The 25,703-nt window shown below is 28.1% G+C and overlaps 1 protein-coding gene across 2 annotated transcripts in view; it reads right to left on the bottom strand.

The window, feature by feature from the left end:
* The window catches only part of Dhc64C (dynein heavy chain, cytoplasmic), a 105,990-nt gene that overhangs the window by 48,523 nt on the left and 31,764 nt on the right, over positions 1-25,703 (bottom strand). For both annotated transcript variants that reach the window (XM_087156950.1, XM_087156951.1), the window contains exons 30-54: positions 24,970-25,143; positions 24,562-24,727; positions 23,573-23,758; positions 22,709-22,909; positions 21,745-22,027; positions 20,700-20,800; positions 20,471-20,624; positions 18,984-19,218; positions 18,254-18,437; positions 17,073-17,285; positions 15,348-15,500; positions 14,766-14,851; positions 14,094-14,250; positions 13,770-13,997; positions 13,078-13,281; positions 11,246-11,413; positions 10,211-10,444; positions 7,314-7,488; positions 6,511-6,664; positions 5,829-5,994; positions 4,626-4,789; positions 2,635-2,821; positions 2,460-2,555; positions 1,083-1,178; positions 890-961 (exon numbers count right to left, since the gene is read on the bottom strand). In XM_087156950.1, coding sequence (XP_087013076.1) covers positions 890-961; positions 1,083-1,178; positions 2,460-2,555; positions 2,635-2,821; positions 4,626-4,789; positions 5,829-5,994; positions 6,511-6,664; positions 7,314-7,488; positions 10,211-10,444; positions 11,246-11,413; positions 13,078-13,281; positions 13,770-13,997; positions 14,094-14,250; positions 14,766-14,851; positions 15,348-15,500; positions 17,073-17,285; positions 18,254-18,437; positions 18,984-19,218; positions 20,471-20,624; positions 20,700-20,800; positions 21,745-22,027; positions 22,709-22,909; positions 23,573-23,758; positions 24,562-24,727; positions 24,970-25,143 — 4,237 coding nt within the window. The remainder of the gene's footprint in view (positions 1-889; positions 962-1,082; positions 1,179-2,459; positions 2,556-2,634; positions 2,822-4,625; positions 4,790-5,828; positions 5,995-6,510; positions 6,665-7,313; positions 7,489-10,210; positions 10,445-11,245; positions 11,414-13,077; positions 13,282-13,769; positions 13,998-14,093; positions 14,251-14,765; positions 14,852-15,347; positions 15,501-17,072; positions 17,286-18,253; positions 18,438-18,983; positions 19,219-20,470; positions 20,625-20,699; positions 20,801-21,744; positions 22,028-22,708; positions 22,910-23,572; positions 23,759-24,561; positions 24,728-24,969; positions 25,144-25,703) is intronic.

Here is a 25,703-nt window from a genome sequence, read left to right as displayed (position 1 = left end):
TGCATCAGAAAATATAATATGCAAAATTTACAGTTAAACTGATGCATGTTATTTAAAAAATTTTTAAAAAAGTACAATTAAATTTTAACCAGTCCTCTTATCTTAGTGAGTAATTTTCTAATAGTAATATTTGTTTTGCATCACACTTTGGTGAGGCGATAAATTAAATGGCTTCTTTTTTCAGAAAACATAGTCTTTTATTTGAGTTAGTTAAAAAGAAAAAATGTGCTAAAACCTAAGTCAGCATAAGCTTATTGTACAATTCTCCGAATTCAGGAAATCAAATTTAATATTTATGTTTATAAAATTATTTTGCTGAAGGAAGAATTCTAGGAAAACTTGCTTCTATGCATTGAAGATGCAAAAACACTCTAAATAAAGAGTGTGATAATTTATTTTTAGTTATACTTTAAACGAGTTCATTGTTACCACTCACATAATTGGAACAAAATATTCTTCTAAAACTAATTTTTTGCTTTTTACCAAAGATTTAGATTGAAATCAGCATATTTTTAATTAAATAAAAGATGTTTGCAAATGTTAAAAATTAAGGTGGAAAGAGGTTAAATCATTAAATCAGAGATGCCAACTGCTCCGGACACACCAAAATAAAACGGTAAGTAACTACAAAGTAAATTTTGCCAATATTTGACTATTTTTGCTTGCTTTTTAAAAGGCATAGCATGACATAAGTACTTAAAAGTGGTGAATTATATAAGCCTACGAATTATTTAGAAATAATGGTGGATAAAAATCTACTAAACTGAATTTATTAAGCCAAGGATCACAATTGATAAACTACCACTTTAAAATATATATTTGCTGTCCGGAGCAAGTTGGCATCTCTGTTAAATTATAACAATATTGATAAAAAATCGATAGAGTTTACCTTGCAACCTGATCTTCTTAACACAGATCTTAAGTCTTCATCAAAATCATGAGCACTATATTTATTATGAACCTAAGAAAAATAATAGAAATGTAAATAAAAGTGATAATTATAATGAACTTAAGAATTAACTAAATAAAAATTTTAAATTCTAAGATGGATAAATACTGTTGATGACAAAAAGAAATCCTACCTTTATTTGGAAAACACTTAGGCCATTCATCCAGGCAACAAAACGAGACAAGGTCGTTTTACCTGCTCCACTTACACCAATTAGAAGCAAGTGACCCTGTAATCATTTTTAAAAAAATATTAATATAAAAAAATTCTAAATGAAAATATAGATAATTTCAAAGTTTTAATGTATAATTAAATCTACACCTTTATTTTGACTCTTGTTAAACTGTTACAAATAAATAGAAAATTACCACAGTAAACAGCCGATTAGCTGAGTCTTAGTTACCTGATTTTTGCTAAATTGCCCTTGTGAAATTTTTTGCAATTAAAATATTCAAGAAAAATTATTTAACATAATGTAATGAAATTTTTGTAACCAGTTAAAAGATTAAAATTATTTAAGAAATAGGACCTGGTTATTTAAAAAGTTTTCCGTAAATTTTTCGGTAAAAAAACATTTACTTTACGTATTTCTCATTTAATCTGTCAATTCATTATAGAAAAGTTTATAATTGCTTTGAACTATTACTGTAGTTATAAGAAAATTTTCAATTATTCCTCATCAAAAATTTACTGCAAAATCCAGTCATTATTGGCCAAACATAAAAGAAACAATGTAGTCCCACAGCAACAAAAAGGAAAGAAATAATAGGGTATATCAATAGAACTTTTGGGGTTGTGAAACTCAAATTTAATTAGAGTAAATTACCAGAAAGGCTATATGATTTAGAGTCACTAAGACTCATAATAGTCATTTCACTATCTCCTAGAAAAAAAGAGATTTAAATAATTAAAAGTTACCATATTTATTTTTAATGTTTTTTTCAGAGGAGAAAATATGCATAATTCAAATTTTCAATTAGAATTAACTACATTCTCCCATAACTACTCAATGCTGATTTTTTTTCTGCAGACCTTTCAGCATCTAAAAATCTGTTTTCTTCATGTTATTAAATTAAAAATAAGTGGTAGCAGTAGAGTTTAGTTCCATTTGGTACTGGGGCTTACCTTTTGCAAGTTACATTATCAAGACTATATTTACATTTAAACACTCCATAATTCACAACCAATGTCAAAAAAAATAATTCTCCTTAATTATAAGTTTAAGTATGATAAGATTCTAAATGCAGAAGTTGTTTTCTGTTCTAGTAAAAAATGGGAAGGGGGTAAACGGAATAAAAGCTACTAACAACTTCTCTGAATAGCGATAAAAATCAAAATTATAACTGTAATTCTAGTATTAAAACTTCCATAAGAATGCAAACATTTAAATAACATTATTATTTCAATGATAAGGTAAAATAAGAATTTTTAAAACATTATTTATAACAAAAATATTATAAATGCATTTAAACAGAATACACAACTTATGTATAAAAAATATTAAAACTACCTGTGGCTGTCTGAAAATACGATCAATCCTAAGAACATGATCTAATACTTCATTAAAGAGAACAAGGGGCACGTCTAACTCTTCCTCATAAAAGATCTGTAAATACATAAACATAATGTTAAAAAAAAAATTTGAAAAAAAAAAAAATCAAATCTAATATCTTTGAAAAAAATACCTTAAGCCTAGCTTTGGTGTAATCTCTGAGTGATTGTCGTTCAACAGGCAGGTAATCTTTAGACAACCAATTGCTGTAGAGAATGGGTCTTTCTAAAGCGGCATCTCGACTGATGTTCGGGAAGTGTTTTAACGCAACTATATTGATATTTTCATCAGTCCATACTCGTTCATCTTCTCCAACCAATCTATAAAAACATCATATTCAGCATTTAAAATGTATAAGTATAAAAGCACACCAAATTATCAATCCATTAAATTACCATAAATAATGGAATATATTTAGTGGCTGAAATGATTAATACCAAATATTCAAATTTACGTATTAACAAAATATACATTAACCGTAAACAAGATTTAAATTTCAAAAGAACAATTCTGAGCAGCATCATTACATTTTTGGACTCTCCTCAGATTAGGCAAGGTTTAAATAGTCTTGTCCCAATTCCCTTTAAGTCAAATTAGGTAACATCCATACAAAATATAAGAGTGAGAAATATAACACAGATTTAACACTTCATTATTAGTTTAATTTAAATCTATAAGATAATATTTGCTTTTAAAATATATCAGGAATTTTTTAAATTATGAGAAAATGTGTTATTTTAAGTACACAAATTTGTTGGCATGTTTTTTCATGCGTTTTGTTACTATTATTTGACTCTTAAAAGATATTCAATCTTTGCAACTTTTATTTATACTTATAGATAAGTAAAAGAAACGCCCTTTAATTATGCTAGTACATTTTTTACTCAGCTATCTCTGTAAATTTTAATGCCTCCAATATTGAAAAAATATAACGATATTCAATATTTAAAAAAAAAAAAAAAATTTGAACAAGAAACAACATTGAAACACATCTTTATATATATGTGTAAGATTTATAATTATTTTTCCGAATGCATTACTTATGTGAGCCATGCTGTCTCAATGGTTAAGGCACTGAACTGTCATTGTGAAGAACTGGGGTTCGATATCCAGCGGCAACATGAAGCCCACTCAGCCTCATATCGATGGATATCAGCTTGTCTGAGAAATAAAGGTGGCCTGTGTGCAGTGATGTTGACCACATTACCATAATCATGCAGTTGGTCACAAAAGTAAAGCCTTAACCTCCATGACGCCCTGGCCCACAACAGGTTGTTGTGGGTATGCTTTACTTTTTGCATTACTTATGCTAAAGCACAATTTTACTATTTATTTCTATCTTAGATTAATGAATCATGGAATTTCATTAGGTATGAAAAATTTTATATTAAATTTTAATATTGGTTTATAGTAAAAAAATATTTTTTAATAAGAAAATATCGAGTATTAATAAGTCTAATTACTTGTAGAATGGTAACACATGGAATATTTACTTTTTACCAAAATTTTAAGTTTTGGACACTTTTAAACAGTTTAGGACAGTAAAACCCATGTGTCCTGTATAAAACTATAATCTTTTTTTTTTTTTTTTTTACATAAATGCAGGATGATTATTTTCAATAAATCTTTCAAAAAGTCTGAATTAAGAGTAAAATTATACAAACAAGAGGGCAAAAAATTAAATACCATGAATTCACTATGTGCATTGAGAATTCGGTAGCACTGTTAATTTCTCTATATTTAATCACCAAACTTTTAATATTATTTCGCAAATATAAAGTTTTCCTCAAAGAAAGACCAATGCTAGTAGAATTTTCTTGAATCAGATACCTAAATCAGAGCTTCCTCTATCTTATGAAATGCGTGCCAAATTGTAAAGATATGGATCTTAATATTCTAATGAAATAAACTTGGTGTTATATGAACTGAATTTTTTCTTACAAAATTAAAAATATATCATCACATATTAGCAATTAATAAACATTTATACTATTTCATATTTAACAAAATAACATTAAAATGTGTAAGCTAATGTTGTTGTTAAAAAAAAATAAGTAAATATAAAAAAACAGTTACATGAATCCTTGTTAATATTTAAAGAATAATCAATTAAAACATCCACACCTGTCTTGGAAGAGCCTTAATCCTTCGTGAGCCCACAATCGTACCAGACCTTCAACTGGCAGAGATTCAAGAGGTCTGATAGCTTCACAAATACCTCTCACCCACCTTGTAAGTTCTCTGGGACTGTATACATAATGTGGCTGCATGTCTTGTGTGAATCGTTCCTAAAAAATAATAATAATCTATATGTAATTAACTCAAGGGTTAGTAGCATCATAGTGCTAGGCCACACTTCTTTACTAAGGTGACATTTTTTGCATCAAAAAGTTCTTTATTATTGTTTTCAGACCTTTACTTTATAAGTTATCATATTTTCCACTTAATACAAATACAATACACAGAAACATGCTATTGCCTAGATGGATAACTTATTTTATACTAAAATTTTTTTTTAAACAATTTAAAAATCTAGATTATCAATTTAATGTCCAATTCAATAAATTATAATTAACGATTAAAAAAAAAACACTAACTTGTGCACTTAATATCTACATTTGTTGGGTTGTTCAATATTGCTTGCATCATCAATTTATCAACTTCAATGTAAAATGCATTAGTTAAAAAAATAGAATATTGATGTCATTAAATAGGAAACGTATTAGAAAATTATTTAACTGGTATAAATAAAATGCTCTTCAGTATAACAGCAGAGCGTATTCTAAGTACTCCAGCCAATATTTTAATAATGCAAATCTCGGGTGGTCATAAGAATAACATATTGATCTGTTTGTCTTCATAGTATCATGCATGTTTAATAGTGTCTGTTGCTTCGCATCTGTTTCTCATCTTGCCACTTTACACAATCAGTTTGAATCTTTGACGAGTAAAGAGGAGTATAACTTAAAATCTTTACTTAAAATCTTTTCCTTATAAATGATTTTTGTATTACTTTCATAACAATTCAATAGTTTTGTTACTTCGAAATATCTTTTCAAATACATGCAAATATGTTTCGCAAGTAGTCAAACAAGCGTCACCCCACTACAGGTGAAACGGCCCGATCAGAAGCTTTACTACCTCTCGAATATAAGTGACGCGGCAGTCAACATGTTAATAAACTATTTCTGTAACAAGGCAAGTAAGACTTGCAGATGTTAATAACAATCTAACTAAAAAAGATTTTATTTTATTTTCAAGGAATTTTTGATTTAGTCATTGATTGATCTCCTAAAAAAATGAAAGATTAATAAACTGTAAACATACCTGTGACATGAGATAAAACTCAACCATAGCTGCAGTAAGTGGATCAGAATAAGTTTTCAATGCGGGCAACAGTCTGAGCATAGCTCGGTTAAATGTACCGTAAATTTGCTTCAGTGAGGTTTCGCCAGGGTAATCAACATAAACCACAGGCACATGGCGTAAAAAGCTGTAAAGAAGCAAATGCACTAATTAAAATGCAACAAACAGTTGTATAAAGTTTAGTTTATTTATATAATTTTATTAGTTTTTCATTGAAAATACAAAATAGTTTTGTAAGCAAACTAGGTTGCAGAGCATTTCAATGGTAGAAATGTGTTATCTGCTGTTGTTGTACCATTTTGAAATGCGTAGCAACAAGAGCTTATTTAATATTTTCTGCATTTTTCATTAGATTTATCATAATATTTAAAATCCCAATTCTTCTTTTTTCTAAAAAAAAATAATAAATTAAACACTTTTTAGAGCTATTTTCTAATAAGGCACAGTACAACATGTTTTTTCTTTTTTTAAAAAAATCTAATTGAACTACCAAACACACAACTATTGACATTCATTGATAGGTGCATATTTAAGATTGTGCATGAGCAGTAAAGAGAATATTTTTTAATGTTATGTTCATGTTTATAAATAATTTCAACCTATATGAAAATATATTTTGCATAAGAAATAATTATTATCATACCGATGAGAGAGGGGTTTCCTTCCTGGATCAGTAGGTGGATTACAGGCACCAACAAACTGTATCCTCTCTAGTTTGACAAATGCTTGATCAGAAGTTCTGTAAAATCCGCCATGTTCTACCATTTGTCTTAAAAATGATATCACTCTTTGTGTTCCTGAATATGATAGTCAGTAATCAAAACCAAGTTGTTATAAACTACAAGTTTTTTAATATTACAAAGGGATAAATAAATAGCAGAACAAAATGTAACTAAAGAATATAAATATGACATTATCAGAGCACGGAATTTCCACTTGTCATTGGAGATCAAATATTTAAGGATGACAAGCAAGGCTCATCTTTTAAAATGTTGAATTAAACTATATACGCTTAAATTATTGTGCTTCCATAAAGATGTGTAAGAGTTTTGAATCAAGTGACAGTATTCTTTAATTTAGAACAAAAATGGCAGAGTCACCCAACCTTAAGGCAACATTAATTTGGTTTAATATAAAGAGAAATGCATAAATGCATTTCAATTTTTAAGTTTCTGCATTTCTTCATGGATTATATCACCAAAAATCTCTTTCAATTGCATTTGTCGACATTTTAAAAATCGTTTACGTTTTTTGTGAATGAGGAGCTAAAATTTTCATCTGACTAATATCTTAAGAACTAAAATTTCATGATCTGACATTAAAAATAAATGAATTATGCAACCACAAGTCTGTAACTAAAATTAAGAGTTATTACAGTAAGAAATGATCATATCACAATGAATAAATCATACCAAATACAACATTTAAGTAATTAATAAAACTTGCCATATTTATCCATATCTGGTAAGTTAATTTCATCACAGAATAGCACAAGCCATTTTCCCAATTGTATGGGAGATAAAACAATTCCATTTGGAGTCCTCTTGTACTCACAATAATGATCAAAAGTTTTTAGCAAAAGTTCAGGTGTTGTAGCGCTGGAGAAATTCAAACCAACAACCTAACAATAAAAAGTTTATATAAGAAATCAAAATTTATTATAGTACTACCACAATTCATTACTTACAACATTAATATTATCATTAAAAAGATTTAATATTTATTTTAAATTAAATTTTAAAAAATTTTCATTGGAAATCAGAGAGCAATTTGTTTAAGGAGTTTGCTTGTAGCATAGGGAAAAAAATTCTTTATTATTAAAATTTTTGGCGCATTGTAAATGACAGCCCATATTAACCCCTTCCTTCTCGCTCCTGTGAAATTTCGGGGCTTGAGTGTTCAGTAGTAACGCGCCAATACGAATAAAACTAATTAAATTCTTTTGTCCGGAAAACATTTTATTTCTCCTTTTACACACCAGATGGCAGTACCAGGATATTTTTAAAGTAATTGTAGATAGTTAATTTATTTTAAACTATACACTAGCACTAATAAAATACGTGTATTTGACAAAATAGGCACTTTTATGACCGTTTTCTTGAAAATTAACCGATCGTTAAGGGGTTAAGCACTCCTAAATTTAAGGGTGGATGAAAAATCCTCAGCATATACCGTTTACAATTACCCAAAGCCCACCACTACTTGTTCACATTAAAATATTTAATAAAAATCAATTCAACAAAAGTAAATAGAAAAAATATTACAAATTAAATAATTAAAAAAAGGCAACACACAGGAAGAAAAAAAAAACATTTATACACATAAAACTTTTTTAAAGCCATAGAAACAGTTTTATAATTTAAACTCATAAGAAACCTCCAAGATAGTCACTACAACTTATGAGAAAATTCTATAAAATAGATAGAGTTTGAGCCACTGTGCCTCAGGGGATAGAGCGTTCATCTCCCAATAACAGACGTGCCAACCTAGCAAAATTAACATTCAGGAGTTTCCCCAACAAGAATTAAGAAGATTTCAGGAGGGCTCTGCCTGGCTGATGTAGCAGGAGGAGGGGTAGAATCTCTCTTTCTTTTTCTACAGTGTTGGCCATTCACTTCCTCTTTGAAGAATGATGCTAGTGGCTCCCACTGCTGCACTAATCTATCTAAACACCGTCCCAATGACAGCCATCGGCGTTATCTGCCCCAAGAGAACGACAATTTTCAAATGGTATATCATTTGCATTCAATTCTCTAAAAATCAAATTGGCAATATTTATGCCAGTTGAGTCTCTTACTAAATTTGGCACAAACATTAAAGTGATCTCAATTATCATACTTTTCTCATTATAATATGTAACAACAAGGGGATAAAATTTTGCATCAGACTTTTTGCTACCATCAGTTGATACTGAAAATGGACTCTTTTTTATAATTTCTACAACAGATTCTTTTACCATTGCAGCCATTTCGTTTATAATGGTTGTTGTTTTTGTTCTGCCAGCAGCATATTTTTTGGCGATACCATCGTTCGGAAACATTTTGCGGAACAATGGTCCAGCATGGTCAGCACAATTAATGGGCAGATTGTGTTCGATCAAAAATGCAGTGAAGTACGCTTCAGCCCTTATGACCGAATCGTCATCGGCGGGAAAAGATATCTTGTTAGTTTGCAAAAATTTCACAGCGTCTTTGTGCTTTTGCCCATTTATGTGCCACAAAATGTCATTCTTGCCTCTGTGAGCGATTAATATATCACATGCACAATCGGAACAAAAAACATAAGTGCTTCCTTTACGGGATGCAATTATTGAAGGAAACTCATTAGTATATGATTTGCTAAAATTGGTAACATACTTTCGTTTCGATTTAGACATTTTAAAAAAATATACAAAGGAAGGCAAAACGAATAACGAAAATCACGTTGATTTGGTAAACAAACTAGTTTACAAGTTTGTTGCCAACGGTTGAAAAAAAAAGAACGATCCAATTGTTTCCAACCGTTGAAAAATACGCACTACAAATTATAAAAACAGCAAGATACATTATCGATTCCAACTATCGAGAGTAAGAGTATCCACTTCGGTTCTGACGTCACTGCATATCGTCATGTGACGTCATCACATTCAACTCAACAGGAAAGGAGAGGAAGAAGATTCCGACGAATCCTAGTGTAAGGGGGTGGGTCAAATAGGAGTGTTAAAGAGGGGGGGAAGGAAGCAGCTACGCTTTAGGCAGATGGTTGTCTGCTAAGAGGGGATGGAATTCACGCGGGGGGGGGGGGAACTTACACACTCGCGGAAAAATCAGATAATTTTGAAATTCGCCGTCAATTGAGGTTAAATTCGGGAGCTTTTCGTATCAATTCCGGAGGGCGGGAGAAGAATAAAGAATTTGGGAGACTCCCGCATTTTGCGGGAGAGTTGGCACGTCTGCAATAAGGTGACTCAGGCTCGAATCTTAGTAACGGCAGGTATAAATTCAGCTTCCAGCTGACACCAACGACAGTGCTAACATAAAATATCCTTAGTGGTATGGATCATTGTTTAGAACCGCCTTTGCAGTTAGGTTGACCATTGGAGATTTTCCTCTCCATGTAATGCAAATGCTAGTTAGTTCCAGCAAAAAGTCCCCCCATGAAGGCTAGTTTCTCCCAATGCTTTATTCAGGAGTTCTCTTGTCTTCTGGGTTAAGTTTAAAATTAAAAAGCTACAGAGTTGAACATTGATAGTTGTACACTCAGAATTGGGTCAGCTGTTTAACGCCGATTATAAAATAAAATAGACAGAATTTGATGTTACATGTACTCATTTACATAACAGTATTAAAGAAATAAACACATACTTCCATATCTGGAAGTGACCTCAAAGCACTGAAAAGAGTCATTGTTTTGCCAGATCCGGGAGGTCCACACAAAACTAAAGGTTTATGTTCTGCTAACCAAGTGTAAAGCAAAGATTCATGTCGCACAGTATCAAGGGTAGGAACAACAATATCTGGTGCTGCAACTTTATGTGTCTCAACTTCGATTTGAGGAACTTTGCTCTGCCATGGTGACCATTCACCACTTACAGAAACCTGAAGAAAAAAAATGCATTTTAACATTAGAAACTTTAATTATTTAAAACAAAAAGTTTACATTTTTATAAGAAAATGAAAATAAATTACTTTTTTTTCCGGTAAATTTTATTTAAATTAACTATGCAATATAATGAATAATATCTAATAAAATCACATTTGTGTCTTTGATTTTTGATTTTAAACACTGATTGATTTTATAAACAAGCAGCTGAATTCTTGAAAAAAATTACATAAAATTTCTAAGTTAAACTTTATAAATGAAAAGGCACACTATAAGATGAATTAATTACTATATTTTTTTATCAGTTGTAATTTACACTTGTCAATTTAGAATTATTATAGTTGTTAAAGATTTATTGTTTATTAAAAATTTAATTGTTATTTGGCGTTAAAGAAAGAAGAGTTGAAAAATATTTATACAATTGAGTAGTACATCAATATACGCTAGCAGTTTATCTTTGTGGACTAAATAATCATAAATCAATGCACTTTACAGTAATATGTATATTATAATTTAAAAATTAGTATTTAATAAAACCAGGGTAGAAATAGTGACAGATTTTTTAATGATAGATCATTCCATTTGATAACAAACTAATTAAATATTTTCTGACAATGTTCATCCATATTAAAAATAATTGAAAACAATAAATTATATTTAACAGTATAATTGTCATATATAATAATATTTAACAGTATAATTGTCATTTAACAGTTATGAAAATCTTTTCAACTTTGAAGGTGAAACAAAGATTTAAGTAATATATTTGCTTAGTTATGGTTGACAACAGTATTTACCTCAAAATCAATAATGGGTATAGCTGTACTAGGAGGCAAAGGTATAGTTGTAATTCCTCTGATGAAATCACCAAGATCTGATCGAATTTTCAATTTTCCATCTCCAGCAAATGACCAAAGGAGAGCATAGATCAAACAGCGAGGTATATATCTATCAAGCTGATCTTGCTACAAGTAAAAGTTTTATAAAATCAAATTAAATTTTGTTTTTTGCAAGCACAGATATCAACTTAAGAAATTTATACAATTTATAAGTGAAAAATGAATAAATAAAGCATAAATATAAAAATTGCTACTAAAGTAGTATATCTTCAAAATAAATATGTTCCTTAATTATTTTAATAAATATTTGATTAGAAGAATTTCAACTTAAAGTTAAACAGATTTTTAGAGTAAAAGTTTATTTATTCATCATTATTTTTTATTGTTATATTATACTTATAAATTTAAAAAAATACAACAGTAATTTTGCGCAGTTAAAGATCTAAATATTTTTCAGATATTTTTGAAATAATAAAACTTTATATTTCCCTTATTTCATGAATGCCTATGTTACAATTTAATTATCTAAGGAATATTTTATTTAATTTTCTAATTGTAAAACTTATTTTGCAAAAACTTTTTTTTCTCTATCCAATATTTTTTTGAAAAAAAACTTATTAACTAAAATTAAAGAAATTATTTATTGATTTGAAGTATTTTCCAGCACTTTAGCATAAGAACTCTGTGAAGAATTTAAAATTTATAGCAGAACAGAATGTTCTTAATTACGATTGGTAGTTCATTATTTACACAACTCAGACTAAATAGTCTAAAAAATACAAATAAAGGTTTTTTTCCCTACTTTATATAAAAATTTCTCACTGTTTCATAGCAGATAACAGTAGACAAACATTTTATTTTCAATTGAATATCAAATAGTTATGTTACTTTTTAATAATCCTTAGTAAAATTATTCTATTTTTTATTTTAAATGTTATGACCTCAGAGATTTTAAAAATAAAGAAATCAAGTCAAGAGATTTGAGAACATGTATGTGACAACAAAACACAGAACTTGTGTATTTTTAGAGTAGGGCATATGCTTTGAAGTTCTAAGTAATAATCTGTTCCTCAAAAAAGCTAAATTACTTTATGATTTCTTTCATATTTTTCAAGTTAATTACTGCCCCGAAGCGGGGGTGCCATCCCCTCCGCAGAGGATCAAAATTGTGATGGTGTGTCTACGGATCATCCTCCGGGATGTTTCCCAGGCCGTCGCCAATAGCCCATTGTGCAGTTCTAGTGCGACGTAAATTAACAACAACAACAATTGCTGCCCTGTTAATCAGAATTAAGAAAAATAAGAACTTTTAAATTAAAGTCTTACTGGAATCTTTTTTTTTTTTACTAATTTATTTTAAAAATATAAAATTGATAAAATTTTAGTATTAGGAATGTTTTTAGAAAGATTGTGAAAAAAGATTTAGACTTGTACAAATCGTCATGGTTTTAAAATGACATTAATTTTAATTTTTTTTATATAAACCATTTACATTAAGGAAACATGGTCAAATTCTTGTACTTATAAAACCAGTACAAATAGAATTAGAAGAAAAACATTAAACACATAATTATAAATAGATTATACATAATAAATAGATCATAGGAACAAATCTTCTGACAACTATTCTAGATCTATTTGTTGTAAAAGACCTTTAAAAAAGAATTCATTTACTTTTATTCAGAAATTTGGAAATTTATTCACTTGTTATTCAATTACAAAGCAAAGAGTAGCAAAATAAATTAATCTCCACTTTTTTAAAATAAATAAATAAACGGTTTACATTATACCTGCATAGGGAAATCAGGATGAGTATGATTGTAGTTAAGCACATTGCGACAAGATTGGTTAAGCATTGAAAACAAAGAGCCAAGAGCTCTCAACCTAGTGAAATCCATAACATGTTCTTGATTAGAGGCAAAGTCTAATGCTCTCACAACTAATCCATCAGATGCAAAATGTGGTGCAAGAATTGTAGTAACATCTCTTTGAACCTTTAAAAAAATTAAATATAAAATATTAAAATGTATATCACTAAAATGATTATAAATCAGAAATAGTACACATTTATAAAGGTAATCACTATTGCATAAAAAAAATCTAAAGTGAGCATACAAAAACTAAATAAACATTCAACTTTTCAAATAAAAATTATTCTATAGTAATAGATTATAAGTTGTGAAAAATTTCGAATCTAATTTCAATATTATGTCAATTGGAAATTAAAGCCTGATTTTTGAAATTCAACAATTATTAGTTACTGGGTATTTTCCTTGAAAATGTATGTTGCAATTAAAAAACATTCAAAAGGCATTTTTCTAACTTAAATAATACACTTTCAGAAAAAGAGTATTTTTATCAAATAAATTCTCATATGTGATGAAGAGAATTCTTTATGCGAAAAAATGTAAAATGTAATCCTTAAATACAAAGGGTGATCTTGATAAAATAAAACTTAAAGTGATCGATAAAAAGTAAATACTTGTAATGTTGGCGACAACAGATCTTCTTTCAAAGCATCTTCCTTCTTTTTCTTGTAAGATATTTCTTCTTCAACTTCTTCGAGTGGAATATATCTCAATTTCTGCATGAAATTTTCAAATACCATTTCTGTAGATAACACATCTTCACTGAACCAAATCATACCACATCGAGATACAGTAGCCAATGTGGCAAACCTCAAGTCCTGAACTTCAAACATGATTCTAACCTGTAAACGTATGAAATTTAATAATGTAAACCTTTAACTGTAAAAATGTATAAGTACATTTTGACAAAAAAAAAAGAAAGAAAGAAAAGGCCTTACATTAGGTGGCAAGCTAAGACGTTCTCCATTGGGTAAAGTCAAAAGTTTATTATCATCGAGAACACTATTCAAATTTTCAACCCATTCTGGATCGACATCACCATCAAATATTATCCATTGGCGCTTGCTGATTTCTCCTCTTACATTATCAATAATCCTAATAAGAGAAAAGAAAAATTTAAATTTCAAGCATAAACAATAAAGAAAACTTTATTTAATAATCCTTCACAGAAATTAACTTATTTTAATCCATTCATGAGACTATCACTGTAAAAATCTATACAATCACCACATCCCAGATTTATCTTATTCAAGTAGGTCAAAAAAAGTGCTGTACTTATAAAAATTAAAAGTATTTCTGACAGAAATTTGTTCCTTTTGCCATTAGAATAGGAAAACTAGTAATGTAGGTTCTTAATATTAAAAAAAGAATTAAAATACATATCTTCAAAGTTATATTCAACTTTTTAAATCGAATAAAATTATTTTATTTCGCAAAGCTACCAGCAATATAGGGTATCTACAGAGTTTTAAAAAAAAAAATTTGCATCTTGAATCAGTCATATATACTGATTAAGTAAAGCTATAATACATTTTGATAATTAATTGAAATATTTATTAATGACTATTATCAATCATGTAACAATGCTGGAAAATATAATAGATACATACTTTCTCAATACATGAGTAAACAATCCATCTGTCCATTCTCTGGTATTTGGATCAAGAGTTCCATATAAGGCTTCTTTTGAAATAGCCTTAAAGGAAAAATAAAACATTTTACTACCAAATTAATCTGTAAATACTGAAAAAATATCCATTCAAACAAATCATTTTTGAGATTTCTAAAAGACAGAATAATGCTAAAAACAAAACGCTTAAGATCAAATAAATTTTTTTTAGTTATTTGTTTATAAATAATTATTTCCATTATTTACATTTACTTTCAATACTGATATTTTTTTACAGTTCAATCGATAGCCTTTTATAGTATCATCTGACAGTTTAGTTAACCAATTAAATACTCACACTCTCTAAAAAGTCATTTTAAACCAATAAAACAGGACTGATGTACAACTTTATATATAATAGAAACACAAAATCCATAATCTTTTGGAATTCAATAAAAGCATCTAGCATGTTTTCGAGTGCCACAGTATAACATAATGCAGATTGGCATATGTTAAATATTTAAATGAAAAAAAAAAATATAGTAAAAAGAAAGAATTGAAGATATTAGAAAACATAACCAACCTTAGGGTCAATAACATGAGCCACACCTTCAACCCCTTCAAATCTTTCAAGAGCTTTCAGAAGCACTCTCCATGCAGTAGATTTACCACTGCCACTTGGACCAACCATCATCAGGCCATGATTCAGTTGAGAAATTTGGAAAAGTTGCAAAACCTAAAACATTTACAACAGTAAATAAGAAATGTAAACTGGAAATACACAATGCTAATATCACAAATTTTGATACTAAGAATTTTTAGTCACTGAAAAAAGGTCTGAATTTATAGCCCCTTAACTATTTATTTTAATAATGTGGGGGAAAGTAAATTTTCGATGCAAATACTTTTTTAACTCTAAATTTTATAAAAACATTTTCAGTAACCAGTATCATTCTTTAATTTCAGAAGATTTTAAAATGCTTTTTATTTCCTATATTAATTTAATGACTTACTTATTGCCACCACAATAAGGTAGAGAATGTAAGTTTGGTAAAGGTGTAGAAAATTTTCTGAGTTTAATATTTTCCCAGAATACCCTTTTTTTCAGATTAAAATATACCCAAAAATTATAGTGCTTTTTTCAGATACAATAACTTTTTCAAAATAATTTTTAGAAAGTAAAATTAGTATAACTGTTAAAAATGTTTGATAATAATATTTTATTTAAGATGGAAAAAATGCTTACACATAACTGGGTATGCATTTAAATTATAGATATGAAAATATATTGAAATAGTAATATTTTATAGAATTAAGTTTAAGGTCTCTCTAAGAAATTAAAACTTATATATATAAATGAATTGGCAAAGTTATTAGAATTCCGTTTAACATACCAGAAAATAGTTTTGTCTTTTTAGACAGTTAAGTTCACACATATATTTTGATATTTAAATGACTTACTTTTCATCTTCTTCATGCTTTATTTGACCAAATACTGAATTATTTTTTTTTATAAAGGAAATTTTAAAAAAAAATTAGCTTTTTTTAAAAAAATTGATTAAAAAATTTCCTGAAGCTGCCGGAATTTCTCCCCAACCTCCTTCACATGATCGGGCATAACCTGCACCCCTGAAGTATGGGAATTATTCATTAGAGAAACTTTATTTAAAAAAGTCAAAACTGTAAGATATGTACACATATATGTCTTGAATGTGTTGCTTACTAGTAACTATATACCTACTATAAGCACTGTAAGTATGGAAAGAAAAAAAAAATATGAATTTAAAGAGATCAATTAACTAATTACTTTAATTATATCTTCCTATTTGTCAAAGATTATTTATAAATTCATTCATTTTCAAATATGTTGGCAAAGACTGCTGAGATTTTGCAACCATATTATAAATAAATTTCTTAATGTATGAAAATATTTCTTGAGTTAAAATGTGAAGAAAAATTTAAACTTTTTTTCTCATTCCTTTTGCAAATCCTCTTTAGTAATAAGAAAAGGGATTTTCTCTCTTCAAGTTTAAAAGAATACAACAGGAAGTTTAAACAGTGCAATTACAAATATCTGGAAACATTTATTAAAATTTATGTATTGTCATGAATCAGCACGTCAATCGGACAGATCTAGTTGCCATTTAGCATTTTTTCTTTTTTCATTTTGTTTTAATATTAAAAGATAGTTTAACACTATTTTCATTTAAAGGTTTAAAATTAAACTAATATTAAATAACAGCCAAGAAATAATGATTTTAGAGCTTAGTAAACAATAAGAAAAAAAAGGAGAGAGGAATGTAGGTACCTTTTCCATCCAGAGTCCTCCAACTTCTTCGTTTTCCCCGCACACAAGATACATTTCTTGGCAGACTTTCTTTATTTGCTCCTTTAAACCTTTCATCTCAGCCCTGGTGTAGGAAACACCTGGGAACACATCCGACAAAAGAGAGAAGAGGAGGGGAATATCTTCTGCCACTAGCTTCGGAACCATCGTCTCGCATACACTCTGGATCAAAATCTTGAAGAAAAATTACACCAAAAAAATTTATGAGATGTACTAAAGAAGATGTACTAAGAAGATATATAAATAAGATGTAACAAAATTAGTAAAATTTTACCATCACAAATAGAATAGTAACATGTGCACGCAAATCATTGAGAAATTTTTTTTTAATTTTCTTTCATTATGCAAATCATAGGGGCTTATTTTGAACAATAAATAATAATTATTCTTATGAAAGTGTAATGAGTTTCATGGAACATGAGTTTAGTTTTGAAATGAAATGTTGAAACAAAAGAGGTTTTTTGAAATTTTTACCAATTGGATCTCATTCTTGTAAAGTTTTGATACAAGGCAAAAATGAATTTTTAAGTTGCCGAAATGCAATTATATTCAAAAATTAAAGTTATTGATTTAACCTTAATGATACTAAACCCTGTTGGGAAAAAATGAATATTTATCCTTGTACATTTCTTTAAAAACAAAAATAAATAAATTTAAAATAATTTTATTATTGAGTCAAGCTTATTCTTAAATTACTTAAGGCACGGATATTAGAAAAATTTTTCCTGAATACAGTATTCAGAAAAAGTAAGAAAATTTTATTTTACCCATATCTTGCAAGTTACTCTCAGTGGTCTGTTTAGGTTTTTCTGAGAAGCACTTATTTTGTGAAAATTTAGACATAATTTGAGAAAATCAAAAATTATATTAAAGAATCAACACAAAAATATGGATTAATCGTTTCTTCTGGAATAAAAAAATAAAATTTTAAGAAAAAGTATTTTGTGAAACTACTGGTTTTCCTTAAGTTGTATTTGTGAAGGTACCGCTAAAGGGTAGTAAATTTGGCCTGGACAGATCCCGAACTCTGAAATACTTAGTAAATAAATCAAATATAAATCAAATATAAACCAAAATTAAGAGGAATGTGTATTTCCTCTCATTTCATCGAAGCTTTTACTTAACATTACAGAGGATCTTACTTCTTGCTCAGGTAACTGCTCTGCAATTTTGCCTTCGGGTAACTTTTCTCCTTGCTCAGCTAAGGTATCTTTAATTCTCTGTATTCTGTCTCTCTTGATGTTACCAGCACTGATCAAAACACTTTTAAGAGCTCGCAAGCCAAAATCATAATGAGATTGATTTGACAATTGCTCATCACATAACCTGTAATACAGCGAATCAACCAATTTTAAGAAATGCAAAAGAAAGAAAAATTACCACATAAGCAAAAAGGTACATTAGTAACCTTAAACTGCCTTTTTTCCCTAAAACAACCATAAACTGATAATTTAAAATTACAAAATGAAACATTTATTTGAAGTATAATAAAATTTTATTTAATGAATCATTTAAGGTTAACATAATTTTAATAAAGCAACTTTTCAATTTTGCTTTTAACTAAAGCTTGTGCATGAAAGATTATAAAAAAATATGCACTTTTTATGAAGTAATATAAATATATTCAATAATAACAAATATTATACTCAATAAATTAAAGAATATAAGAATGATTATTAATCACAGTAAAGTTCAAAATTTCTATAAAAAAACAGTAAATTATTTATATTTTGCAAATTAATAAGTTAAATCAAAATTATTTGAATTAAAAAAAGCACATTTAACTTGACAGAAATAGAGTTAAATATTAATTAAAAGTTAAATAATAATAATTAGAGTTAAATAAAATAAAAAGTTAGAATTGAATCTTACTTGAAAAATGGAACAATTTTGCTGGCCAGCTTCTCAGCAGAGCGGAAACCTTGTGAGAATAACATCACTTGGGCAATAAGTTGCCTGTCTGGCTTAGTCATGGCAAGAGATCTAAACAGTTTTTTAAGATTGTCTGGAAGATTTGATCTTCCAGCATAGCCAGGATTCATAGTTATAAATATAGCCATGTCAGGATTCACATGCACTTGCTTGCCAATCAATTCCACACTTAAATCTAAATTATTTCGAGAAAGAAAGAACATATTCAATAAATTACACAAAACAATTAATGTTTAAAACTTAAACATGTTTACATACAAACATCAAAGTAATTGCAGTTATATTGAAGGCCAACTTAGCTAATATACAAGGTACACACAGTTCAGAAGTTAGCCAAATATTTTCTACAACTATACGTAACAAAACTTTCTTAACTATATGTAACAAATATCAACTGTACTATATCAACTAAACTATACGTAACAAATATCATAATGATTTTAGTAACATTTTCATTATTAAAACATTCATGTAAGAAACATTTCTTATTGCAAAAAACTTTGTCAAATTCAATATATAATGCTTCAAATATTTTTATGTGCATAAAAAAAAACCACATTTTAATACACTTTTCATACAATAAAATAGGGGCCACTTTAACTTCCAAATGATAAAAGTTGTAAAAATCAAAACTAGTATTAGAAATAGTAACTAGCTATAAGCAGCTACTTATTATAGAAATTAGAAAATTTCAATCTTTGGAAAAATAATGCTAATAAAATTTATTATGTCCTGAATGCTTAGTTGTTAATTTTTATTTTATCCATAACCTAACTGATATGAATGATTAAAGATGGTGAAACACAGCAATTGATATAGAATCTATATGAGAAATTTTAGTAGTTTTGACTTTCGCAACAAACTGCTTATAGTTAACTGTTAAATATACTAAAACAAACAAAATTTAAGTATGTATTTGAATTTTATTTATTATTAAATTTTTTAAGTCTTCGTTACAAAGACTTACTATTATTTTTGCAAATATCCCATAATCAGCCAATAAGTAACATTTTTATATATTTTAGTTTGTTGATAAAGTTTAAAGCAGTACACCACACAATTCTTATTTTTCAGGCAGTGGTTCTCTTTTCAAAAAGGTTGACTACTCCTAATTTAAACTGTTAATAGTATGACTTAGTGGATGACTTTAGAGTTATCAGTAGCAATATAAGATTCCCTAAAAAAATTTAATTATAAAGTTATACAACTTCTTCATTCAGAACAAAAACACATTTTAAGCACATTATTGGTAAGAACAGAGCAGATGAGATGTTTTTTAATATTATTTTAAAAACTCTTAAGGCATGAAATCTATCTCATTGAGTATATAGCCTCGTGTAATATGAAAAACAATTTTCATTACTTAAAACAGATTGTATTGAGAGAGAAGTCCATCGTAAAGTTCAAAGAGAAATTTTTTTACATACTTGTTTTTTGACTCAGTTGGTTTTTCAATGTTTCTTGAATCATTTGAATTTGTTGAGAAACAGCAGACAACATGCGTTCCTCCAATCTGTTAAATTCATCAAAGCAACCCCAGGCACCAACTTGGCACAAACCAACAAAGATTCTGCCCATAGCCTATACAACAAAACAAATTAGTTTAGTTGTATCACAATAAGAGTTACATTATTAAACTCAAAAACTGCAACTTACTTGGAAGTCAAATGTTTCATCACAGTTAAATACCAAAACAAATCGACCCAACTGATGACCTAAAGCTTTCACAGACTCTGTTTTGCCTGTTCCTGCAGGACCTATTTATTTGAAAAAATAAATTAAATTAAAAAATTTTTTAAAAGATATTATAATACAAGTGACTTTAGTTAATAAAAAAAAGTAACAAAGAATTTTGTCTGCAGATGAGGAAAAAAAAGGTTAAGTAATAAAAATAAAGACTATTTGAGAAATTATTTGAAACACACTTGTAAAAAAATTTCACGCATAATTTTATTTGATATAATTCCCCAGCCTAAACCTATTTCTTTAGCTAGAATAAGTACTGACAGAAAAAAGGTAAGTAATTGAAAACCAATAACTTATTAGATATATTGCTAGTTAAATTGATTCTAAAAGAATACTTTTATAGAAAATGCTTTGAAAACTTATCATTTGAGATGAAAAAAAAAATAGCCTAGGACTCTAAAGCAGATCTCAGGAAGGTGTTGAAGAGTAACAGAAACCTTCAAGTTACTTAATTCTTTTTCCAATTATAGGTATAATCATATAATATTTTATAATTATAGGCACAAGCTTAAATTGTTAAAGAGGTTTCAAGCTTAAACAAGTATAATTTACATCTACTGCATATTTAATGCCATATGGCAACTGACACAGCTTAGTTAAGTTTAAATAAATATATATCATGTGATTTGCCAATCTCAAAACCTACATCTCTTGTTCTCACATAGGCCTCAGAAGGAAAAAGAACTAGAGGAAGACCCAAGCTTAATTTATAACAGATGATATTAAAGATCTGAGGGAATGCCAGATGGGAAAAGACTGGGACTGTTCTTATAGACAAGATTAGATGTAGAGATATTTTTAAGGCTTTATGTGCCACCAAGAACAAAAGGGATAAATAAGTAAGATTTCCTCAAATATGATAAAAAAATAATGCACAGATTTCTGCTAATTATTGGAAAGATCACATAAATATATATAAGAGATTTAAATAAAAAGGAATAGGTTTATGCGTTACCAAAAGGAGATCCTCCTAATCTAGCTTCTAGAGCCTGGGTCATAGTGAGGTAGCATCTGTCAGTGAGTGGAGTTTGGACAAGTTTCTCCTGAACTCCAAGGTATTCAAAACCATAGTTGAATTTAGCATTTGCCATGTGAATGGAGAGTTGTTGCAAGACATCAGACTGGCGGGGATCAAAGTAAAATCGCATTCGGCTGAGCCATTCGAATGATTTGGGGTTGGACACTTTCTTCCTGATAAGTAAACGAGTGACATCTCGTTTGTGAACAAACTCAGTAATCTAGAACGAGTAATACAGTTATTAAGCATGATTGAAACAATTCACAGAGTGTTACAAAATATCATCCTTTATATTCGTACTTAAAAATACAAGTAAAAAAAAATTAAACAATGTGAATGAAGCTTGATCTGGTGCCTCACTCCCCAACTTTTCATACCACAACAGAGAGCAATTTCAGCTTTTCAAATGGGACAATTCATAAATAAAATGCTGTAATAGCTACAAAAATAAACATTTTCCAAATTCTACTCAAAAACTGCCTTTTTACAAAATTACACTATTTTCATTTGCATAACTTGATCCAAAAATTAAATTTTTTGAGCAAACATTCATAATTATATTAAAAAATTTCTTAAATGTAAATTATTTCTTTAACTGATTTAAGTATTTAGACCACAAATATCTATCAATAAAAAGAAATACAATTCCAAAGTACTTGCTCACACATTTCATTAAGCTTAGTCTAAATGTTTAAACATATAAAGGCTATAAAAATCGTAATTAGATAGATTTTTCATCATATCTCTAAACTAAAATAGGAATAAAAATTTATAAGTACCAAGAAATATACAATTGCACATACTAAACTTAACTTGATTGATATAACTGCATTGAAATAATAAAATTTTAAAAAATTACATGCTAACTAAACAAAATGTTAACAATAACTAAGCATCTCACCAAATGTTCTAACTTTTTGCGTCTCAATGGAGGTTGTTCTTGAAGAACAGAATCTGCCAGAACTGTCAGAGTTGACTCAACAGCTGTCAAAACATCTTCCAATGGCTTCAGGTCATTGTTACCAGCATTTGATATGACATGAAGTGCATTTTCTACATCCTCAGACCATGATATTTGGGCAGCCAACACAACAATTTGGGACTAAAATTAAATATTTTTTCAATATAAGCACAAAAATAATTATTTTAGAAAAATTATGATTATAAATAAAGGAAATAATAAATATTAAAAAAAGAAAGAAAAGGGAAAAAATAAACTTTATTACTACTACTGAAAGGGGACAAAACTTTCGATGAACTTTAACTTGTGTGAAGTTCATTAAAAGAGGCAAGATATTTTTAATCAACACTGAAATAATTTACAATAATTACACTTATTTAAAAAAAAAGTCATCAAAAATAATCTGAACAGGCAAAAGTCCTATTCAACGCTGGATAATTGAATTCTACTGCACTCGATGCCACATAAAATATGGTACTATATAACACTTCTAATTTAATTATAGTTGTTTCTTATAATATTAAACTTTAATTTAGGAAAAAATATTTACATAAATTATAAATTTAAAATGTACCATTCTACTATTATTAATGCATCGAAATATTTAATCAGATGTATCTGAAATGGCAAATAAATATCTGATTTTTATGTAAGTAGTACAAAATTTAAAAAGTTTTGAGAAACAATAAAGGTTTGGATGTCATACTTACAAACTATGAAGAAAAATATTTGAATTCTACCTTCAGATATCATTTGATTTTGTATTCACAATATTTTATTACATTTAAAATATCAGCAATATACCTGATAATTGTCAACCCATTTCATGTATTCCTTTTGATCAATTTGCCCTCCTTTGAAAGGACCTATATTAGAAACAGCAGAAGCCAGGAGAGTGGCAAGTGTCAGTCTCATTTCCTTCTCAACCAATGTCAGCCACTCATTAATTTTAGGATGTTCTTTAATAGAAACTCTGTTTGAGAATGCCACCTACAAAAAATTAATATAACAGAAATGATAAAACATATATAGTTTAAAAATTGAATTTACAAAATGTTTGAATATGTTAACTGCTAAAGTGTAAAAATCAGTTATTAAACAGATTCCACAGATTAACCATTAAAGAACCAAAAAAATAGTTTTATTTCTAAATTACTTAGGTAATCTGAAAACTACCTAGATAATCTGCACATTAACCACTAGACACTCATTAAAGTGAAAATAAGTTCTTTGCTGAAACAAGAGCAACGTTTTTGTACACTCATATTATTTATATTTTGCTATCTAAAAAAATCAAGTAACAAACACATTAGTTGATAGAAAGAGGGAAACACTCTTTTGAACTTTAACAATACGAAACTATTAATGAGCACTTGACCTAGGTAAATTGTGAAAAACACACGATTCTCCACTTTAACAAATTACCCTAGTTTACCTGCAAATTAGTTAAGTAATGTGCATATTAACTATAGCAGTGAAATATATACCTAATCATATAGTTCCCTCAGCAAAACATTTTCACACTATTTCATGAAAGAACCATAAAGTTTGGTAGGAAAACAGAAAGAAAATACCACATTCAAAAAAGTTTTAATGGATAACCCTTTCCCTGGACATTATTCAAGAAAAAAAATCTGTATTTCTTTTAATTTATGTTCTTTTAAATTGTTTTAACGAAAAAAAAGATTTAATAAATATCAATAAAGATTTAACACAAAGAAGTTCCAGTATCAGACTCAGTTTCATTAATATAATGCAAAATAATAATATCAATGAAGCAAAGCAATAATAACCTCTTCTCCTTCCTTGGAAGCAATACCAGTGACAACTGTATCTTCCTCATCTAAGATTATGGCTGCAACACCAGCAAACATTTTCTTAAAATGCTTTTGTAACCTTGGTATATTTTTACTATTGCCAATAATTTCTAATAAATCTTCATCACCAACAAAATAGAACCTAGATGAATTAAATAAAAGATAGCTCACTTTCATTAAAAAGGGAAAAATTTGTTTATTGAAATACAATTAAAGAAAATAAGAGTTTAGTTGAATTTTGAATTAAGTTGTAATTAATGTAACAGTCACTTTCAAAATAATTTAAAAAGTTGTATGTTAATTGACAATGTTGAAATATTTTTTAAAAAATTTAAAATTTCAATACAAATTTTGATTGGTAGTACATTAAAAGGGTTAACTCACCTTGGAAATGATGATCTTTCCCTTTCTAAATATTCACCCAAAGCTTTTTGAATTTTCCCCAATAAATCTGCTAATCTTTCAAGAGACCTCTGAACACCAGGAATATTCAATACATCCATGACAAGGGGAGACTTGGTCACTTTCTTCATTAATGTCAAAAATTCTGCACTGATACTATAGATTTCAAATTTTAAAAAAATATATTAATTGGTTTTTAAATATTTAATGAACATTTTAAAATTAAATACCATAATCTTTTTAGTTAACTTTGCAACAAGTAACAGCTAAATCAACAATAAATTATCATTACAAAAAAAATTAATTAGATGTATAAAAATAGGACTATTTACAATTAAAAAAAAGCTTTGATGTTTAAATACAAATAAATGGGGAAAAAACTGAACTTTCAATGTTAATATCTTAAATTATTGTATACCATCATACACTTGGCGTTTCAGTTTTTTTTTTTTTTCTAAAAATAGCTTCTAAGAAAGTTTTCACAATTATAATGCTACAATAAACACTTTAAAAAATTCATTTCACAAGTTTTCAGCTGCGTGTATATTTTTATGGCACCATTTTATTTTTATAGCAACATATTTTTTTCAATAAAAGGAATTAAAAGAAATAATTATTAAAATTAATAAAGTAAATATATTATTTATAATTATATTATTTATAATTATAAAGTAAAATAGAATAAAGTATTAAAAGAAAACAAGTATGTAGAGTAC

This window comes from Parasteatoda tepidariorum, chromosome 2, assembly GCF_982258835.1.
Source record: "Parasteatoda tepidariorum strain Cologne lab strain chromosome 2, Ptep-v5.0, whole genome shotgun sequence".
Classification (NCBI taxonomy): domain Eukaryota; kingdom Metazoa; phylum Arthropoda; class Arachnida; order Araneae; family Theridiidae; genus Parasteatoda; species Parasteatoda tepidariorum.
Note: the sequence above shows the minus strand (reverse complement) of the source record. Positions and strands in the feature narration are given on the sequence as shown.